This window comes from Panthera uncia, chromosome E1, assembly GCF_023721935.1.
Source record: "Panthera uncia isolate 11264 chromosome E1, Puncia_PCG_1.0, whole genome shotgun sequence".
In the NCBI taxonomy this organism is placed as follows: Eukaryota; Metazoa; Chordata; class Mammalia; order Carnivora; family Felidae; genus Panthera; species Panthera uncia.
This window is the reverse complement of record NC_064814.1, coordinates 12966786-12984206: the sequence shown is the minus strand read 5'-3', so window position 1 is coordinate 12984206 and position 17421 is coordinate 12966786. Positions and strand designations below refer to the sequence as shown.

The following is a 17421-nucleotide window of genomic DNA, read 5'->3' as shown; positions in this document are numbered from 1 at the left end:
CTCAGAACTGGGTTTAGTGGTGACCCCACAGCCCTGGGAGGGACTGAGCAGGATGTGCAAGGGAGCAGGGAGAACTTCTAGCTTATTCCATTCATCTGTGTATCTAATCTAGTCGTTATGATCAAGGTTTTAATTATTTAGAAACTTCTATGTTTTACTTATCTAGTAAAGAAAGTTTTCAACTACTCTCTTGATCAGTGTTATTTTTCTCAGTAATTATTTTTTCTGGAAAGTGAACTCTAGGATCATTTTGTCGGAGTACGCCCTTTTCCCGTGGGGATACTAATTGGAATTGCATGCAACTGGGCCACTCATTGAGAAGGGTTTTCACTCTGCAGTCTTTTCCTGCAAGACCCTGGTCTGTCTCCCTTTCACTCAGGTCTGCCTTCCAGCCCAGGCCCCCCACCCCCCACCTGCCCTCCAAGCAGCACTGGTCCGACTGGTGTGCTCTCCAGTCGGCAGCAGACTGATACCAAGGAGACCCCGTGACTGTCTTGTAAAACAAAATTCGTTCCTTTGAAAGGACTGCCCTTGACCCTAAAATTCTGTCTCCTCTACCCTACTCTTAGGGGCCAAAAGGGTCTCCTTTTTATAAAAAGGGCTTTCCTATACTTTGGCACAAATCTTAGTACAATTATAATGAATCCCAAATCATCTTTGAACAAGTGAATACAACCATCCGAGGTACATTTGCTGAGGTTTTCTTCCGTTAAAAACGTATGCGTTGTAGGGGCACCTGGGTGGCTCAGTTGGTTAAGCACTGATGATTTCGGCTCAGGTCATGATCTCCTGGTTTGGAAGATGGAGCCCCTCATCAGGCTCCATGCTGAATGTGAAGCCTGATTGGGATTCTCTTTCTCTCTCTCTCTCTCTCTCTGTCTCTCCCTCTCCGCCCTTCCCCCACTCACATGCACTCGCTCACGAGCGCGCACTTTCTCTCAAAATACATAAATAAACTTAAAAAATGTATGAGTTGGGCAGTGGTCTCTGAACTTCTGCATAGGAAAGGGCCTTATAAGATACAGCATGACTCCCGATTTTACATGGAGGAGGTGGGTGCGCCCTGTATAAGTTCTGAACAGGAGCTTAATTCTCTTTGTCACCATTAGTCAGCCTGCAGCATGCATTCGTGATGAAGGACCTAGAAGCATCTTGAAGCATGACCTTTCTGGGACAATACAAAAGGATAAAGGTAAATTTGGCCCCAATTAGGCAAATAGTATGAAACTTGAAACACAGACACCCTTAGCTACAGCTGCACCCGTGGGATGGGCCCCGTCCGCTACAGGGACATTTCAAAGTACTTAGTAATTTCAATAATGACTGTAATAGTCATGAAATCACAGGTGGATAGCCATTTTCAGGACTCTCGGCAGGTAAATCAGAAAATTATTGTATGCTAAGGCCCAGGGAGAAAAGCTCTCGGAAAACGAGGCTGACCCCGAGGGGTCAACCTTCTGGAGGGTTGCCAGAAGACAAAACCGATGATTACAGCAGTCCTCTGAACCCGCTTACCCAAGGACATCTCTTTCGTGGCGGGAGTCCAGTTCACGGGAGCAGCCAAACGTCTTTGGGAAAGACCACGCTGGAGCCACGGTGCACCGTGGGGACCAGATGTGGCAGGCGTGAGGCGTGAATGTGCCCCTCTGACCATCATCCCTGCCCAGGAAGGGGGAAGGGCCGTGTCGGCAGCATCTGGAGGTCGCTTCGATTTCTTTCCCTCTTTTTTCATCTCCGCGCACGTTGGCACGGTGCCGGACAATTTCACAAATTACCTAAGCGTTTAAAGCCCCCACCCCACCCATCTTTTTCGGGGCTTCGTCTTCCTTCCAGAAACACATCTTCCCCTTTCTGCAGCTCCCCAGAAACCTGCCCTCATAACGTGCGGCAGAGGCCCCCAGGCACTGGTCTGCGGACCATCTCATCTGTGACGATACGAGGAAATTAAGAACAAAGCGGAAAGTTTACGATTAAGCTGAACAGATTTAAGTTTAAGAATTCTATTTTATTCCGACGCAGTGATTGTGAATTTTATCTTATGTGCCAACGTAAGAAATGCTTCCTTTTCTTTCTAACTTGAATCTTATTTTTCCCTGAGTCTCTGCTCATCAGAGTAGAAAGAAATGAAATCTCACTCCTGTTTTGGAGGGCTTCCTCCCTTCCCTGGAGTCCTACAAAGATCGAAAGGACTTAGTGCCTGGAAAATGGGAATTGGAATCTAGTTCAGGCAGAGTGGTGAACAAAGGACCAGTGTGCTTTTTTTTTTTTTTTTTTTTTTTTTTTTTTTAATATATTTTCAAGGGGCGCCTGGGTGGCTTAGTTGGTTGAGCGTCTGACTTCGGCTCAGGTCATGATCGGCGGTTGGTGGGTTCGAGCCCCGCGTTGGACTCTGTGCTGACAGCTCAGAGCCTGGAACCTGCTTCAGATTCTGTGTCTCCCTCCATTTCACAAAGAAAACTCTAGGCTCACATGCCTTCCTGCTGAATTCTACCAAGTGTATAAAGAAGAACTATTAGTAATTTACACAAATTCTGCCAGAGACTTGAAAAGGAGGTAATATTTCCCAGCTTACACTGATACCAAACCCAGACAGAGTGCTTAACAACAAAATAAAACTACCAGCCAATATTCTTCATGGCTAAAGTAACAGCAAGGACACAATGCTGGTTTAACATTAGAAAGTCAAAGAACAGAGTCTTTGACTCTGTTTTTTGACTAAAAGAACATATGATCATCTCAATAGCTGCAGAAAAATCATTGACAAAATATTCATTTCTCATTAAAAAAAAAACCAAACAAAATTCTCAGTAAACTAGAAACAGAAGGGAACCTTCCCAACCTGATAAAAGATGAAAACCCTATAGACAATATCACACTTTTGGTGAGACCGAGTACCTTCCCCTTAAGATCAGGGACAAGGCAAGAATGTCTGCTTTCAACATCTCTTTTTATTTTTATGAAAAAAATTTGTTTCGGGGGGCGCCTGGGTGGCTCAGTCGGTTAAGCGTCTGACTTCGGCTCAGGTCATGATCTCGCGGTTCGTGGGTTCGAGCCCCGCATCAAGCTCTGCGCTGACATTGCAGAGCCTGCTTAGGTTTCTCTCTCTCCCTCTCAAAATAAATAAATAAATAAACCTAATAAAAAAGGGATAAGCCCATGTGATCCATTCAAGAGGAGTAGACCTCCTGCTCTGGCACTAGGCTCGGGGGCCTCACGCTCAGATCGAGCCCCATGATGCCTCCCCCTGCTGTAGCGCTGGGTGCCTGTCACTTCTGCAAAGTGCTTCCGGTTGGAGAGCACGTGTCTCCTGCTCTGGAGGTGCCTGAAAGCTCATCACGACCCCTTCTACCTTCTCTGCTTCTGTTTTCTCTTAGCCTATGAGCCACCGCCTCCTGGAGGAACTTAGAAAAATCTCTCCTGGGGTGCCTTGGCCGACTCAGTCACTGGAGCCTGCGACTCTTGATCTTGGGGTTGTGAGTTCGAGCTCCAGGTTGGGTGTCAAGATTATGTAAAAATAAAAATCTTTTTAAAAAAAGAATTAAGTGGGACATGACAAGCAGGCTATAAAGTTGTATATCCAAAAGAGTCTGTAAAAGAACAACAGCAAATGATGTGGAGAAAAAAAGAAACTGGAAGGAAATCCAACAAAATGCAGCAATGATAGTCTCTGGCAGTAACAAATCTGGGCGACCTGTTTTTTTCTCCTCCCCTTCTATCTTTCTAACTTATCTATACTGAGCAATCTCTCATTTCATTTTTTAAAGAAAGTGGAAAAAGAAAATATAGCAGTTCTGGTATTCTACCCCCACCCCTGTCCCCTCCCCAGGGATCCAGACTCAGGGTCACGTTCAGGTTCCTCTAAGGTTCCTGTCCAGTCTTCTCCTTCCTGCCTTTCAGAAGCCCACCTGCACCCAGTGGTTTCCTACCTCCACCCCCCCCCCCCCCCCGCCCCCCGCCCCCCCGCCCCCAGCCCCAATCCATAGGCAATTAACCCTTTCCAGACAAGGAAGGAGCCAAACTTTTCTCCATCCTACTTCCAAAGCTGGGATGCATGTCTGGGTGGGGATCTGGGAAAGGCAACCGTCCCTGCCAGCCCTGAACTCACCTCTCGTGGACATAGCAGCCTCTGTGTGTGTGTGTGTGTGTGCGGGGGTGCAGGTGGGAGTCCCCAGACACCGAATATAGACTCTAAGCTGGATGAACCCGAAAATTTAACAGGCCCACTGGTTCTCAAACTCAAGTATTAGAGTCACCAGACACTTGTTAGAAAGGCAGGGTTGTGAGCCCAGCCCATAGTAGGTCCCCGGAATCATATTTTTAAATTAAATTAAATTAAATTAAAAATTTTATTGGGGGGGCAGAGGGAGAGAGAGAGAGAGAGAGAGAGAGAGAGAGAGACAATCCCAAGCAGGCTCCACGCTCAACACCCCCACCACCCTGGGATCATGACCTGAGATGAAATCAAGAGTCAGATGCTTAACCGCCTGAGCCACCCAGGCACCCCCAGGGAATCACATGTTTAACCAGCCTCCTGAAGGACTGTGGTGCAGGTGGTTTATAGGCACATTTCGAAAATCAGAACCCCGTCTGTCCCCAGCAAGATTTCTTTCTCACTCACTTATGCAGGAGACAGTGGTGCTGAGTCAGGAAGGAAGAGAGAAGATGGTGAGGTCTGGAGGGGGTGGCTGTTGTTGGGCGCCCAGGCCCAGGGGATTTCTTGCAACAGATACAAAGTCAGACCAGATCTCCGGAGCTGGGCCCGGCTCTGGCGAGCTCCACGGGCTGTAAGTTCCTCGGCTGCACGACTAGGCCAGCATGTGAACATAACTGGGCAGGTCCCAGGCTCCCGTTGGGACTGTGAGACCCCCACTGCAGGCTCCAGGGCTGACAAAAACTTCCAGTCGGGCTGGGGCACGAAGGAGGAGAGCCTGGAAAGGGTCAGGGGACAGCCCCAGAGCCTGGCAGGTGAACTCTGAAAACTGTAGCAGGAAACTTATCCGGGTTAGCGCATAGCCAGCCATTCAGATCCCCCCTAAGCATTTTTGCCGCTACACTGAGATGAACTTCGAGAAGCCGAGCTCCTCCCCAGACATGTGGAGGGGAGGCCCTGGGATCATGTCCCCCTCTTGGTCCTGGAAATAGACTTCTTCTTCCTCTGAAGTCTGTAAAGACAACGGTCAGGCAATGAAAAGCAGAGTCCAGCTGGGGCGGGGGGGTGGCCCAGGTGCCTGCGGGGTCGACCCTAGCCTTTTCCACAGTTCTGGGCTTCTATCTAAGGGGCAGAGACTGACAAGTTCTCCCCAGACCTCTCAGGCTTTGATTCATGCCCCTCACCTCCTCCCAAACATCCACCCCTTGGGAGAGCATCTTCATAGCCTCTGGCAGCCCAGAGCTCTTGCAACTGTGACTACCAACAAGCTATTCAAGAACTTTCTGGATAGGGGGGAAAAGAGGATGTAAGGTCAAGAGTCCTGAGTTCTGAATGAAAAGTCCTGAGTTATGATGGGGTAGGTGGGTGGATGCAGGGGGCAGTGTTCAGGGAGCGGATGCCGAAGAAAGCGTCCCCCCTCCACCCACCAATTTCCCCGCATTGTCAGAGAGGAGCCCGACTGGGTGGCTCCAGACCCCCAGTGCCCTCTGTTCACACCTGGCTGAGGCCCCGGATTTCTGTGCAGGGGTTGACGGAGGGCTCTGGGCTGGCTCGAGGCCCAAGGGGCCCTGCAAGGTTGATCACGGCGTAGTCCAGCGACTGAAACAGAGACTCAGAACAGTCCATTCTTGGCAGGGGTGATGTTCCCCCACCACAGCGAGAGGAGGGAAACAGGGGGGGGGGGTGGAGAACACAGGCGTAGAGTCAGAGTCCTTCCGTCCTGTTTCCTACATCTCAGAGTGACCTTGGGCAAGCCTCCTAACCTCTCTGAGGCTCAGTTTCCTCAGCTGTAAAATGGGGATAAGAATTTTTCTTCCCTCGGGGTTGTAATGACTATTCATGGTAGTGTTTTACAGCTCAACACCTGGGAACTCCTGGAACGATTTTGTTTTTATTATTGTTATTTCTATCCTCGAGGCAGAAAGAATGTACAGGCTCAAGGTTCTCCGCAGGCCCTGGTGGGGAGGGGGGGGGCGGGGGGAGCAAATGTCAATACCTCAAAGGTTCACCGATTAAGAAACCGCAAAGGAAAACTTCTTTACAAATAGTTAAGTCTGAGCACCCCCTCCTTGATCAGATAAGGAAACCAAGGCCGAGTGAGTAGGAGTCATCCTGTGACCAGGCCTGGCGGTCCCCACAGGTCCCCAGGTCAGGAATGCCAGCCCCTCCCCCATTTCCCCCAGCCAAGTCTCCCAAGGGCATAGCTGCCCTTAGGTGTCCCAGCCAGTAAGTCCCATGGCCCAGTGGGCACTAAAGACAAAGAAAGAAACCCCTGGTTTCTGAGTGTCTCACTTCACTTGTGCCTCACCACAACCCAATGACACTGAGGCTCAGAGAGGTGATGTAACTTGCCAGATGTCACACAGCTGCTGAGTAGCTGAGCTGGGAATTGTACTCACGACCATGTGACCTCAGACCCCAGTTCTTTTCCTATACTGCCGACCTGGCAGGGCGTGACTCACACTTCTTGTTTCCATGTCCCTTGTCTCCTAACTGCCCCCTTCCCCCTGTTGTTATCACCGCCCTAGCGGCAGGGGATGGAGACAGAGGCGGACGTTTGAGCTGTCTCTGGTGACACATCCAGGCTCACAGGACAAGGTGAAAATCAGAGCACAATTTCTCAGGCAGGCTAGGACTGGGGACACGAGGGGACAAGGGAACAGGGGAAGGGGAAGGAGAAGTCACAAATCCTGTCACTCATGGCCCTGGTCTCTCCCGGCCTTGCCTACGGTGAGGACCCGGCATAGCTGGGGCTCGATCAGAGGACTCCCGTTGTCATATCCATTCTCCATTAACCCCATATTTATAGCTTTGTGATTTGGCCCAAACCCAGCCACTGCTGACCGCTGACCACCAGCAGCCACGCCAGTGTCACCTATTCAAGGGTGACTGAATGTGAAGAAAGAGCCTCATGGAGCAGAGACCAAACCACACATGCATCCAGGCAGTAGCCAGGACCACCACCTGACGTCCAGGGCGGGTCCCTCGTTGGTCCCTCTGCCCACGCCATGGGCCACAGGCCCGCTCCAGCAAGTGTGGAGACGTTTTCTGTGTGGTTGAACATACAAGCTACATAGGAGAGCCTCCTGGTCCAGGCGCTAGAAAAATAGCAGGGAATCAGGGAAGCCTTGGGAAGTGGGAGTCGAGTCCTGCTCGCAGCCCAGCACTGCCCTCTCGGGATGAGAACCTCTTGCAATAGCTCTCTGGGCAGCAGAAATGCTGGTCTGACCCCTCATACTTCCCTCTGAGTTTTACATACCCCTGGGGCTCTCTGACAGAGCCGGCAGAGCGTCCCCTTCCCTCTTTGACCTGAATGTGGGTGAAGAAAACCCCAAGCCCTTTAAATTCCACCTGCAGACTCTGCCAGAAAAAACTGCAAAGAAGCCAAAAGGGAAATAAACCAAAGAAAACCAAAAGCTCTCAATTGGTCATGATCACAGGTTCTTGCCTCGGACCCTCTCGGGAGACCTTGTCTCATCCTTCCCTCGACAAGGGTCCCCCAGCCACCCACCAGCCTCTCGGCCCTGTGCCCTTTCCTGTCTCCTCCCACTTGAGCAGGAAGAGTCCCATGTAGCCCTTCCCCAGTGTGGGCACAGGGGGCTGGTGCAGGCACTCTGGCCTCCCCAGCAGTTCTCCCTCCTGCCCCGCCCCTCTTCTAGAAGGCAAGGTGCACCCCAGGAGGCATAGCCAGGAGGCGGGGCTCTGGCAGCCCCCCTCCCATCCTTGTCCATGACCTTTCTCTCATTTCTGTCTGCCATCTCTGGCCTTGTCGAGCTTCCTGAGACAACAGCAGCTGCTTCCTAAGCCAAAGCCCAGTACCCCATTCCTGCCCCAGCCCCTCCCGGGGGGGTCAGGCCTGAGTCTTTTGTCCTTGCTGGCGCCAGGAAAGAAGGCAATGGCGGCCCCCCTTTCCTGCCCCCATGTTTAAGAGAATGGAGTGGAGGCATCTCAGTAAACAGCCCAGGGAGGGGTGGGGGGCTGGGTGAGGCAGGTGTGGCTTCTGTGTCCTGAGCCCGTGGTTCTGCAGCCCTCCCAAAGACTCCTCTGGATCCTACTCTGACAATGTCTGGTTCTAAGAGGGGGAGGGGAAGAGGGCGCTGGGTCCCCGGGAAAGACTCCTGTCTGGTACCCGCTGGGAAGTCAGGGTGAGGAGGGGCACTCTGTGGCTTGCACCTGGTTTTGGGGCTCACTCAGACTCCCCAGAGATGGAATGCAAGCCTTGCCTGGAGGACGGTCATGGGCAACCGGGTAGGGAGACGCAGAGGCAGGGCCGGGAATCCTGATGTCCTACCCCACAGGGATCCGAGTTTGGGCCAGCTGCCTTCCTTACCAAGTGTGAGAGGTGGACCTTCTCGTTCCTCTGTGTCTCTGTGGCCAGTTGAGCTGAAAGAGACCAGCAGGAATACCCTGAAGCCTGCACCGGCTCCCACAGAGGTGGACTGACCCCCCTGTACTTTAGAGCAGGGCCTTCCCTACAGGAAGCAGGCAGACAGGCTGTGCAGAGTAGCTCCTTCCAGCTCGGTGCCTCAGCACGGATCCAGCCTTTTGGGATCAGTCCATGGACATCCCCTTGTGTGGGCCGGAAACTGGCTGGGGAAGTAATTCCATGGGCTAAGGTCATTGCTTTTAAACCTCAGTGTGCATACAGGATCCCGGGACATTTTATAAAAATGCCCACTCCCATTCAGCAGGTTGGAGGTGGGGCCTGAGAGTCTTTTTTTTATTAAAAAAAAAAAATTTTTTTTTAATGTTTTTATTTATTTTGACACAGAGAGAGACAGAGCACGAGCAGGGGAGGGGCAGAGAGAGAGGGAGGCACAGAATCTGAGGCAGGCTCCAAGCTCTGAGCGGTCAGCACAGAGCCTGACTCGGGGCTCAAACTCACAGACTGTGAGATCATGACCTGAGCCGAAGTGGGACGCTCAACCGACTGAGCCACTCAGGCACCTCGGGGCCTGAGAATCTTTTAACAGGCTGCCAGGGGATGTCACTGCTGCTAGCTGGGGACCACAATTTGAGAGGCAAGGTGCTAAGAAGTTCTGAGCTCTTGATCAGGAATGCTCCCACTCTGTGTGCTCTCCCTGACTCCTCTGCGGTGACCTGGGGACATGGGCAAAGCCAACATTTCTTCCTGGGGGCCACACAGGAAGAAGTCGGAGGCAGGCCCAGGATCCCCCCCTCCCCGCCTCCCATGGCCAGGATCCCCCCCATGGCCACCTGCACTAGGACAACATTGCTCATTTGCAAAGGGCTCTGGCACCCTTCTTCCTGGCTCCACCGTTTCCTGGCTGTGCAAACTCGGGGCAAGCTGAGTAACCACCCTGCCTTAGTTTCTTCCCCTGTAAAACGGGGGCACTTGTAGTAAGTTTCTAATGCCACAGTATTGAGAGCATTAAAGGGGATAAAAGCAACAGAAGCGACAGAAGCGACATAAGGCACATAGCAGCTCCTGTGACCGTCATTTCAGCCAACCCTCTTACACTGTGCTGTTCATCAAAGGAGCCACGAGCCGCGACGGCCGCAATCATGCAGGCATGACTACTCTGAATTATTCCGGGTTTTGGAGACTCCATATGAAAAAAATGTAGAATGTGGAATATGTATCACTAAGCTTTTTATACTGATTCCACGTTGAAAGGGTAACGTTTTGGAAATATCACGTTTATGAAGTATATGATTAAAATGAACAGCTCCGCTTTCTTTTTACTTTTTTTCATGTTAACGATTCGAGAAGTTGAGACTTCATGTGTGGCTTGTATTCTGTTTCTGCTGTATTCTCTCTGTCTGTGATCTGAAAAAGCTGTGGCTCAGGGAAGTTAGGTGACTTCCCCAAGGTCACGCAGATTAAAAAGTAGCAGAGCTGGGATTTGAAGCCACGCCTTGACGGGAGCTGAGCGCGTCTCAAGACCCTGAGGCAGGGTCCATCCTGGTCAAGTGCTTAGTCTCCTCGCCCTCCTTCGCCCCGCCCCGCCCCCACAGCAGTCACACAGGGAGCTAGATCTGCGGAGGCTGGACGTGGCTTTGCTGGGATCGGTAGGGACAGAAGTGACTGATGAGTTCGGACAGATGGGAGCAAGCCAAGAGCTCCCATTCTCCCATTCCCACATCTGAATTGCTTTTTCCTAATGTTGACTGACCTGGGGCTCCCTCTGAAGGGAAGGGCGGGGCTCCTGATGTCCAAATCTCAGAGGGAAACACTGACCCATAAGGTGTCCCTGCAATGGTGGGGGGACTGCAGGTCTCGGTGAGGTCCTTGGCCTCCCATCCTCTCCTCCCTACTTTTGCTCACCTTCCTTCCTCCAGCGGAGAAGATAGCTGCCGAGGGCAGCCAGGCCCGCAGCCAGAAGAAGGGACAGCAGCACCAGGACCGGGGCCAAGATGCGGACCATTGGGATGGAGACCCTGTGGGTGAGGCGGGAGGAGCCCAGCAGCTGTCACCAGATGTCAGTGGCATGCCGTGCACCGTGGCATTCTTAGTCTGCTTCCCAGCCATGTCCTTTGACTTTCCCGAGGAGATCAGAGGGCACCAGGGACCGCAGCATCTGGTCCCAGTGGAAAGTACCCCAGCCCCCACTACCAACCCCAGGAAACACTTTCAGCTAGGTCTGGACTTGGCAACAGTCAGGCAGGAAGCCTCAGTCAGTAACTGAACGCAATGATATATAACCCCCAAGAACCAATCCTTCAGGCTGGGACTCCATTTGGGTAAGAAAAAAAACCAATTTTGGGGGGTAGGGTTCCATATTTTCATGCTTGGCCCAGGGCCCAGTGCAAAGTATGCAGGCAAAACTGGGGTGGCTGCCTCTTAGGCTGAGGCAGGGAGAGAGGTGGGGACTGGGGCCATGGTGGACCCTTCACCTGGGGTGGGGGGGGGGGTCTGTGTGTCCACAGCACCAGGGCTGCTGGCTCGGCAGTGTAGGTCGTTCACTGCTCAAGGGCCCTGCTGAGGGGGCTGGGGGCTGCGTCTGCCCTCCGCAGTGTGACAGGAGGCTGTGTTGGCCTGGGGGAAGTGCAAGGACCTCACTTGCTCAAAGACACCTTATGCTTTGAGGATGGCCTGAAAGGTGACCTTGGTCGCCTGGGGCTCACCTGGACAGGGAGGTCCTGCTGGGGGCCGGACGAGTGTCCTCCGTCGAGGTGGGCTCTGGCTGTGTGGATGGGCGGAGGGTCCCTGCATGAGGAGAGGTTGCTTCGTGAGGAGAGGTGCCTGCATATGGAGAGGTTCCTGCGTACGGGGTGGTTCCCGTGGGCCTGGACGGGGTGGTTCCTGTGGGCCCGGATGGAGTGGTCCCTGGGAATGGAGAGGCCTCGGCCCCTGTCTTCCCCCGTGTGGCTGTGGTGACTGTTTGGTGGAGACCAGGAGAAGCTACAAGTCCAAAAGCAATGCCTCAGCACCTCCTCTGATCCTCGAATCCCAGCGTTTCCCAGACCTCTGACCCTTGATCCCTGGACGCAGGACCAACTTCTCAGAACAATCCCAGCTAAAGGACACCCCGGGTGTCCTAGACGAAGCCATCTGAATAAGCAGGCCTCATCTCAGGCACACCCCAAACCCGTGTGTGGTTTTCAGCCCCTTTTGGTGCCTGTGTGATCACACCCCGCCCCTACCTCTGTGACCTATCCAATGACCACTCAGTACACAGGCGCCCTCCCACCCTCCCCCTACGTCCTGGCCAGTTATCACCTCTGCCCTCACCTCATGTCACCATCACAGGCCCACCCTCACCACCTATGCCTCTGCAGGCCTTGACCTCCCTCAGCAGCCACGGGGTCCACGGGGCAGGGCGACAGGGACAGGTCCAGGGGTCAGGCTGTACTGCTTCTCGCCTAAACTAACCACGCTGAGTCCCTGATTCCTCCACGGACAGTACAGCTCCCAGGCTCTGGGGGCCCAAAAAGGGCAGTGCCTGGCACCAGGTCAGCCACTCCCAGGGTGTTTCTTTAGAGAGGAATGGAGGAGAGACAGAAAAACCATTCACTCACTCAATTCTGGGAGCGGAGTTTGCCAAGCTTTTGCCTGGGGCTGGAGGCTCCTGGTAGCAAGAGGCTGGAAGGAGGGAGTGGGGGAGGGAGGGCAGCAGGGACCTAGGGAAAGGGAGAGGCTGGTCTCAGGGGAGGCCAGGATCACTGCCCCGGGACAGATTTCCTGCCTCGGTTGCAGCCAGTGGCTTTCCAGCCCCCGCCTCGGTTCACAGCCTTCGCAGTCTCCCCTCAGCCCCTTGGGAGCCATGGGTGGTAGATTCTAGCTGATTCTGGCCTCCCACTCAGCTCAGACCCTCGGCTTCCCTTGTCCCCAGCTGCCCACCAGCCTGCCCTTTCCAAGGCACGCTTTGCACCAATACGGGTTTTGTCTCTAGAAATATACAGGATCCCATCACTTCTTGCTTTAGAGCAGTTAATGGCCCCCTCACTGCTGATAAGCGGAAGCTCAAGCTTTGCCACATGCCTTTCAAAGTCTTTGAAACTCAGACCCTGGGGCGCCTGGGTGGCTCAGTCTGTTGATCAGCTGATCGGCTGACTTCGGCTCAGGTCATGACCTCACGGTTTAGGAGTTCAAGCTCCACTGGGGGCTCTCTGTGGTCAGCACAGAGCCCCCTTCGGATCCTCTGTCCCCCTCTCTCTCTGCCCCTCCCCTGCCTGTGCTCTCGCTCAAAAAAATAAATAAGCATTAAAACTCAGATCTCCGCTCGCTATGTTGGCTTTATGTCTTTGCCATCTGGTATACCAGCCACACCACTATTTGCCCTCTGTGCCTAATTAAGGGTGTCCCGCCCGCCTCTATGCCTTGCGTGTCCCCTGCCTCTCCTCTCCATCTTGGCCTAAACCACCTTCTTTCTGTCCTCCCCTCCTCCACCAGGCCTTCCCCAGAAGGAGCAAGTCCCTTCTTCCTGTGTAGCCACAGTACCCTGCACCCAATTATGTTGCAACACGTAGTTTCCTGGGACTCCCTGCGAGGCTAGGACCCCTCAAGAACAAAATGCCTAGCTTCTGCCAGCACAGTGGGCAGAAACGTGGTGTGGCCGATCCCCCGGCAGCCGCCGAGCTCCCTGACTCCCCAGTGCCCCTCAGTCACCTCTGTGCTGGAAAGCCATCCCGGACTCACTCACTCCCTTTCCCCACCATTCTCTATTCTAACACAAGGTCAAGCTTTCTCCGATCTTCCGCAAATAGAGAGTATTTATCTCTTCCCTTCCAATATTTATACTTCTTTATCTTGTCGCATTTCATTGCCTTGAGCCTCCAGGCCATGGTGAACAAAAGAAATGAGAGCGGGTTCTTGTCTTGTTCTGACCTTTCTAGAAATTCTAATCTTTTACCGTACTCGGCGGTGCACTGGAGACAGCTCACACTGACCCGGGAGAGCGGACTGTCCACCTTTTCAGGAATTTTGTGAGCTGGTTGTTAAACTATTGGTGGCTGGAAATTGGCAAGGGCAGGGGCATTTAAACCACAGAAACTGGCAAACATTGCAAATCAGAGCTTCTGCAGCCGGTTGTCATTCACCAGCATGCCACGGCCGTCAATCTTCTTTATGTTCTATATCCCAAATGTTATCAGAGAAAGGTTAACAACGTCTGACACAGGGTAACATAATAATGCATACATCATACACAAATGAATATTTACAAGTGAGGTAAAAATTGAAAATAGAGAGCCCAAATACAGATAAAATTGACCACCACTAGGTAAGAATGAGGTCTGAATACCGAAGAAAATCAGAAGAAATCAGAGAATCTTGTAAATCATGGAGAACAGGTTCAGTGTGGTTTTGGTGCTACTGTTATTATTTCGTGAGCGCATTTCTATTTCCTTGAATGAAAATAAAGACCCATGGATGTCGGGGATCTGGCAGTGGGGATGGGGCCGGGGATGGGATGGGGCTCAGCTCTGGGGCCAGGACAGGGCAAGAGGAGACACCAAAGCCAGCAAAAATCTGGATTGGAATCCTGGTTCCACCACTCCCTGCCATGAGACCTTGGGCAAATCATTCCATCTCTGCAGTCTCAGCCCCCCGATCTGTCAAACAAGATGCAAAGACCTGCCTCACCCTCACTGGCTAGTGGACGGGGGCTGCCCACCTCCCTGGGTCCTCTCTGACTTCTTTCTTCTCAGCTCTGCAGAGCCAGGTAGGATTCTGGGCATCCAGAGAAATGCTCAGTCCCCAGCCAGAGCCCCATGACTCCAGCCTCAGTCCCCTAGTGTCCCTGAGCTCAACGAGCTCCTCCGAGGCTGGTTCCCAGGCCCTCCTCACACTTGACTTTGGGACTTCAAGATCTGGGGAAGAGAAGCAAGAAGGAAGAGCTGGGGCCACAAGCCAGGCGAGGCCCGTGTGGCCATGGCTTGGCAGTGCGGTGGAGTGGGTCCGGGATGCACGATGGTGGGTCCTGCCTGCGGAATCCTCAGGAATATCTCTGACTCCGAGGAGGGAGGCTTTTTTATTCTGTGGGATGTTCACCTTGTTCCCCAGCCCATCGCAATCTCTCTCCCACATCTGGGCAAAAAGGAGAGGCACTGAGCACAGAGTTTGACGGATCTGCGAGATGTGACCTTGTGAAACAGCCGCTGAGGCTCACGCCACCCTGGTGTCACCTCACCGAGTCCCTGAGACCCGCCCTTCCCCCCCCCCCCACCCCAGCCCGCGCCCCGCCCTGATGAGGTTATGGGAGCACTCCACCCTTTGGTGATGGGGAACCGGGTCCAGCACCGATCAGCTGCCCGCCTGTCCCTCTTCCCCTCCATATCACCCATGCCCCATCCGGGGAAGGAGAGACATTTGTTACCTGGAAAGACAAGCAGAGAGACCAGGAAAGATTCATCTCGGCCCAGTTTTGAGACCCCACAGAAGTACTTCCCGGCATCCTGCAGGGTGAGTTTCCTCAGGGTCACTTTGAGTGTGAGCTCCTGGGGGTTGTCTTGGAGGGACACCCTGCCCTCCGTCCTCTCCTGGCCGTCGTCCCCCGCGTAGACGGTGCTGGAGCAGCGGGAGATAAAGAACCCACTCTCCTTGCACCAGTATTTCTTGTGCTTCCTCAGCTCCTCCCTGTAGGTGCACTGCAGGGACACTGTGTCACCTTCAAATCCGCTGATCTCCTTGGGGCCCACCAGGGCTCCACAACCTGCAACCAGAGTAGGGATGGAGGTCGGAATCCCTTGGATGCGAGTACCAGGGTCAAGACCACAAGACGCCTCCTCTCTCACTCCCTCCTGCGGCTGCCCTCTAAGAGCTGGTAGTCCCTTCCCCGCCAAGGGATATTAGGACAGGGCTGTTGCTGGTCCCCTAAACTGGGGGTACTGAAGGATGGTGATGGGGGAAGTTCTAGATTCACACAGCCCAGAGTCTGAATCCCGGCACTGCCATTTAGTAGCTGTGCGACCTTGGGGGAAGTTGCTTGACCTCCCTGGCCATCTGGGTTTTCTCATCTATAGGTGATGATGATGATACCGTCCTATTTCACTGAAATTAAGACGCTGTCGCATGGAAGAGACACCATAATTTTATATACCACTAAGAAAAAGCATCGTCACTCGAACAATTGTCACCGGGGACAAGATGCGTCCTGATACTTGATGTTAAAAAGTTAAAAAAATAATAATAATAATAAGACGGCCGTGAAGTGATGAGACCGGATACTTCTTTATGTCTCACCAGCGGAGGCTCTAGACATGTTTGCAGAGTTTACCATGGCAACCACATAGGGGGCATCCGGTCTCCTTCCAGGCTGAGTGTGGAGTAGGAAAAGAAAGATGAGAGAGGTAAAACCTCCCTTATGGCCACCTGACCAGGGAGGGTGTGGAACGGATAGGGCAGGGAGAAAACCCGGCTCTAAGAAACAGCACCCCCCCCCGGTCCCCCCCAAACCTCTGCGGGCTGAGGGCTAGTGCGGTGGACTGAACCTGGAAGGTTCGGGCGGCTAGGCTGGGTCCCAAAAAGGGACGGTGGGATCAAGAGGTCCTCTCCCTGCCAGCTGGGGCCTGAGCCCCGCATCCCTCCACCATACTCCCTCCCCGCCCCCCTCCCCTCACCTGGGAACAAGAGGCAGCCCCACAGCAGGACCAGGACGAGGGGCCACATGGTGGGCGCTAGACGTGCAGGAGCACACGCGGGAACTGGGAGCTCCTCTCCGGGCCACGCGGGGCTTTAACTTCCTCCAGAGGCACGAGATCAGGACACGGAAGGGGGGGAGGGGCCGTGTCGGTCACCCCCTCCGCGCCCAGGGGGAGGCGCCTCTGCCATTCCCTTTACTGACCCTCGGTGCAGCGCCAGCCCCGCGGGTTACCGTCCCCCTCCCTCCCCAGCCCCGCCCCCCGGGGCGCTTCACCCAAACCCGTGCCCCTGGGAGGGGGGGGGAGGGGGAGGGGTCTTAACCATGCCCGCCGCCGTGCACCCCAGAAGGTCTGAGTGTAGCGTTCGGGGAGTCCAAGAATTTGGATGGGAAAAACTTGCACATTGACTTTTACTAACCTTTAAGGGATTTATCTTTTCCTTCTAGTGTGAGTGTTAGCAGTGCCTGTGACTCTGTCACCAAAAAAAAAAAAAAAAAAAGGCAGACACTAGATAGAGCACATCAAGTTGTCGCCGACAGCTCCAAATACCGTATGTGTCCCTCAGGACTTGGAAAAGAGTTACTAGGCCTGCCACCAGAGCTGATTTTTGAAAGCGCTGATGGAACACATTTATTACTATATTACACAATTATAAGTACTTTGATAATCACTTCAATATTATTGGCTTTCCTTTAGGCATATGTATGTGATCTTACATGTTTAAAAGACGGTTCTTCGGAGAGGAGGTCCATAAGCTTTACCAGACTAAGTGGTCAACGGTACCGAGGTTAGGGGTCCTGGTGGCAGCGCCCACTGCCCCTCCCTCTACGTCGCCTCCCGAGGACGCAGTACCGCTTTTGGCCACCGGGCGGCGATGCGGAAGGGGCTGAGGGAAGAAGAAGGACTGGGAGGAGCGGGATACCTGGAGCCACCTGCAGACCGCGCTGTGAGGCGGGGCTCCCCGTCTGCGTTATCTTGGCATTAAAAAAAAAAAGTGAGTTAATGGGGCGCTTGGGTGGCTCAGTCGGTTAAACGTCCGACTTCAGCTCAGGTCATGATCTGACGGTCCGTGAGCCCGAGCTCCGCGTCGGGCTCTGTGCTGACAGTTCGGAGCCTGGAGCCTGCTTCGGATTCTGTGTCTCCCTCTCTCTCTGCCCCTCCCCCGCCCGTGCTCTGTCTCTCTCTGTCTCAAAAAGAAAATGAAAACATTAAAAAAAAAAAAAAAG

General features: G+C 53.4%; 1 protein-coding gene across 3 annotated transcripts; it reads right to left on the bottom strand.

Moving 5' to 3' along the window:
* Positions 1–3976: 3976 nt before the first annotated feature.
* CD300LG (CD300 molecule like family member g) lies at positions 3977–16292 on the bottom strand. Of its 3 annotated transcripts, none has more exons than XM_049636207.1 (8): positions 16175–16292; positions 14932–15267; positions 12134–12235; positions 11240–11516; positions 10440–10552; positions 8481–8533; positions 5648–5749; positions 3977–5162 (listed from the first exon to the last, which is right to left on the bottom strand). In XM_049636207.1, the coding sequence occupies exons 1-8, from the start codon at positions 16221–16223 to the stop codon at positions 5049–5051; spliced, it is 1146 nt and encodes a 381-aa protein (XP_049492164.1). In that variant the 5' UTR covers positions 16224–16292; the 3' UTR covers positions 3977–5048. The 3 variants fall into 3 exon arrangements, with proteins under 3 accessions (XP_049492164.1, XP_049492165.1, XP_049492166.1); XM_049636208.1 differs by having other exon boundaries at positions 11240–11321; XM_049636209.1 differs by lacking the exon at positions 12134–12235 and having other exon boundaries at positions 11240–11321.
* Positions 16293–17421: the final 1129 nt, after the last annotated feature.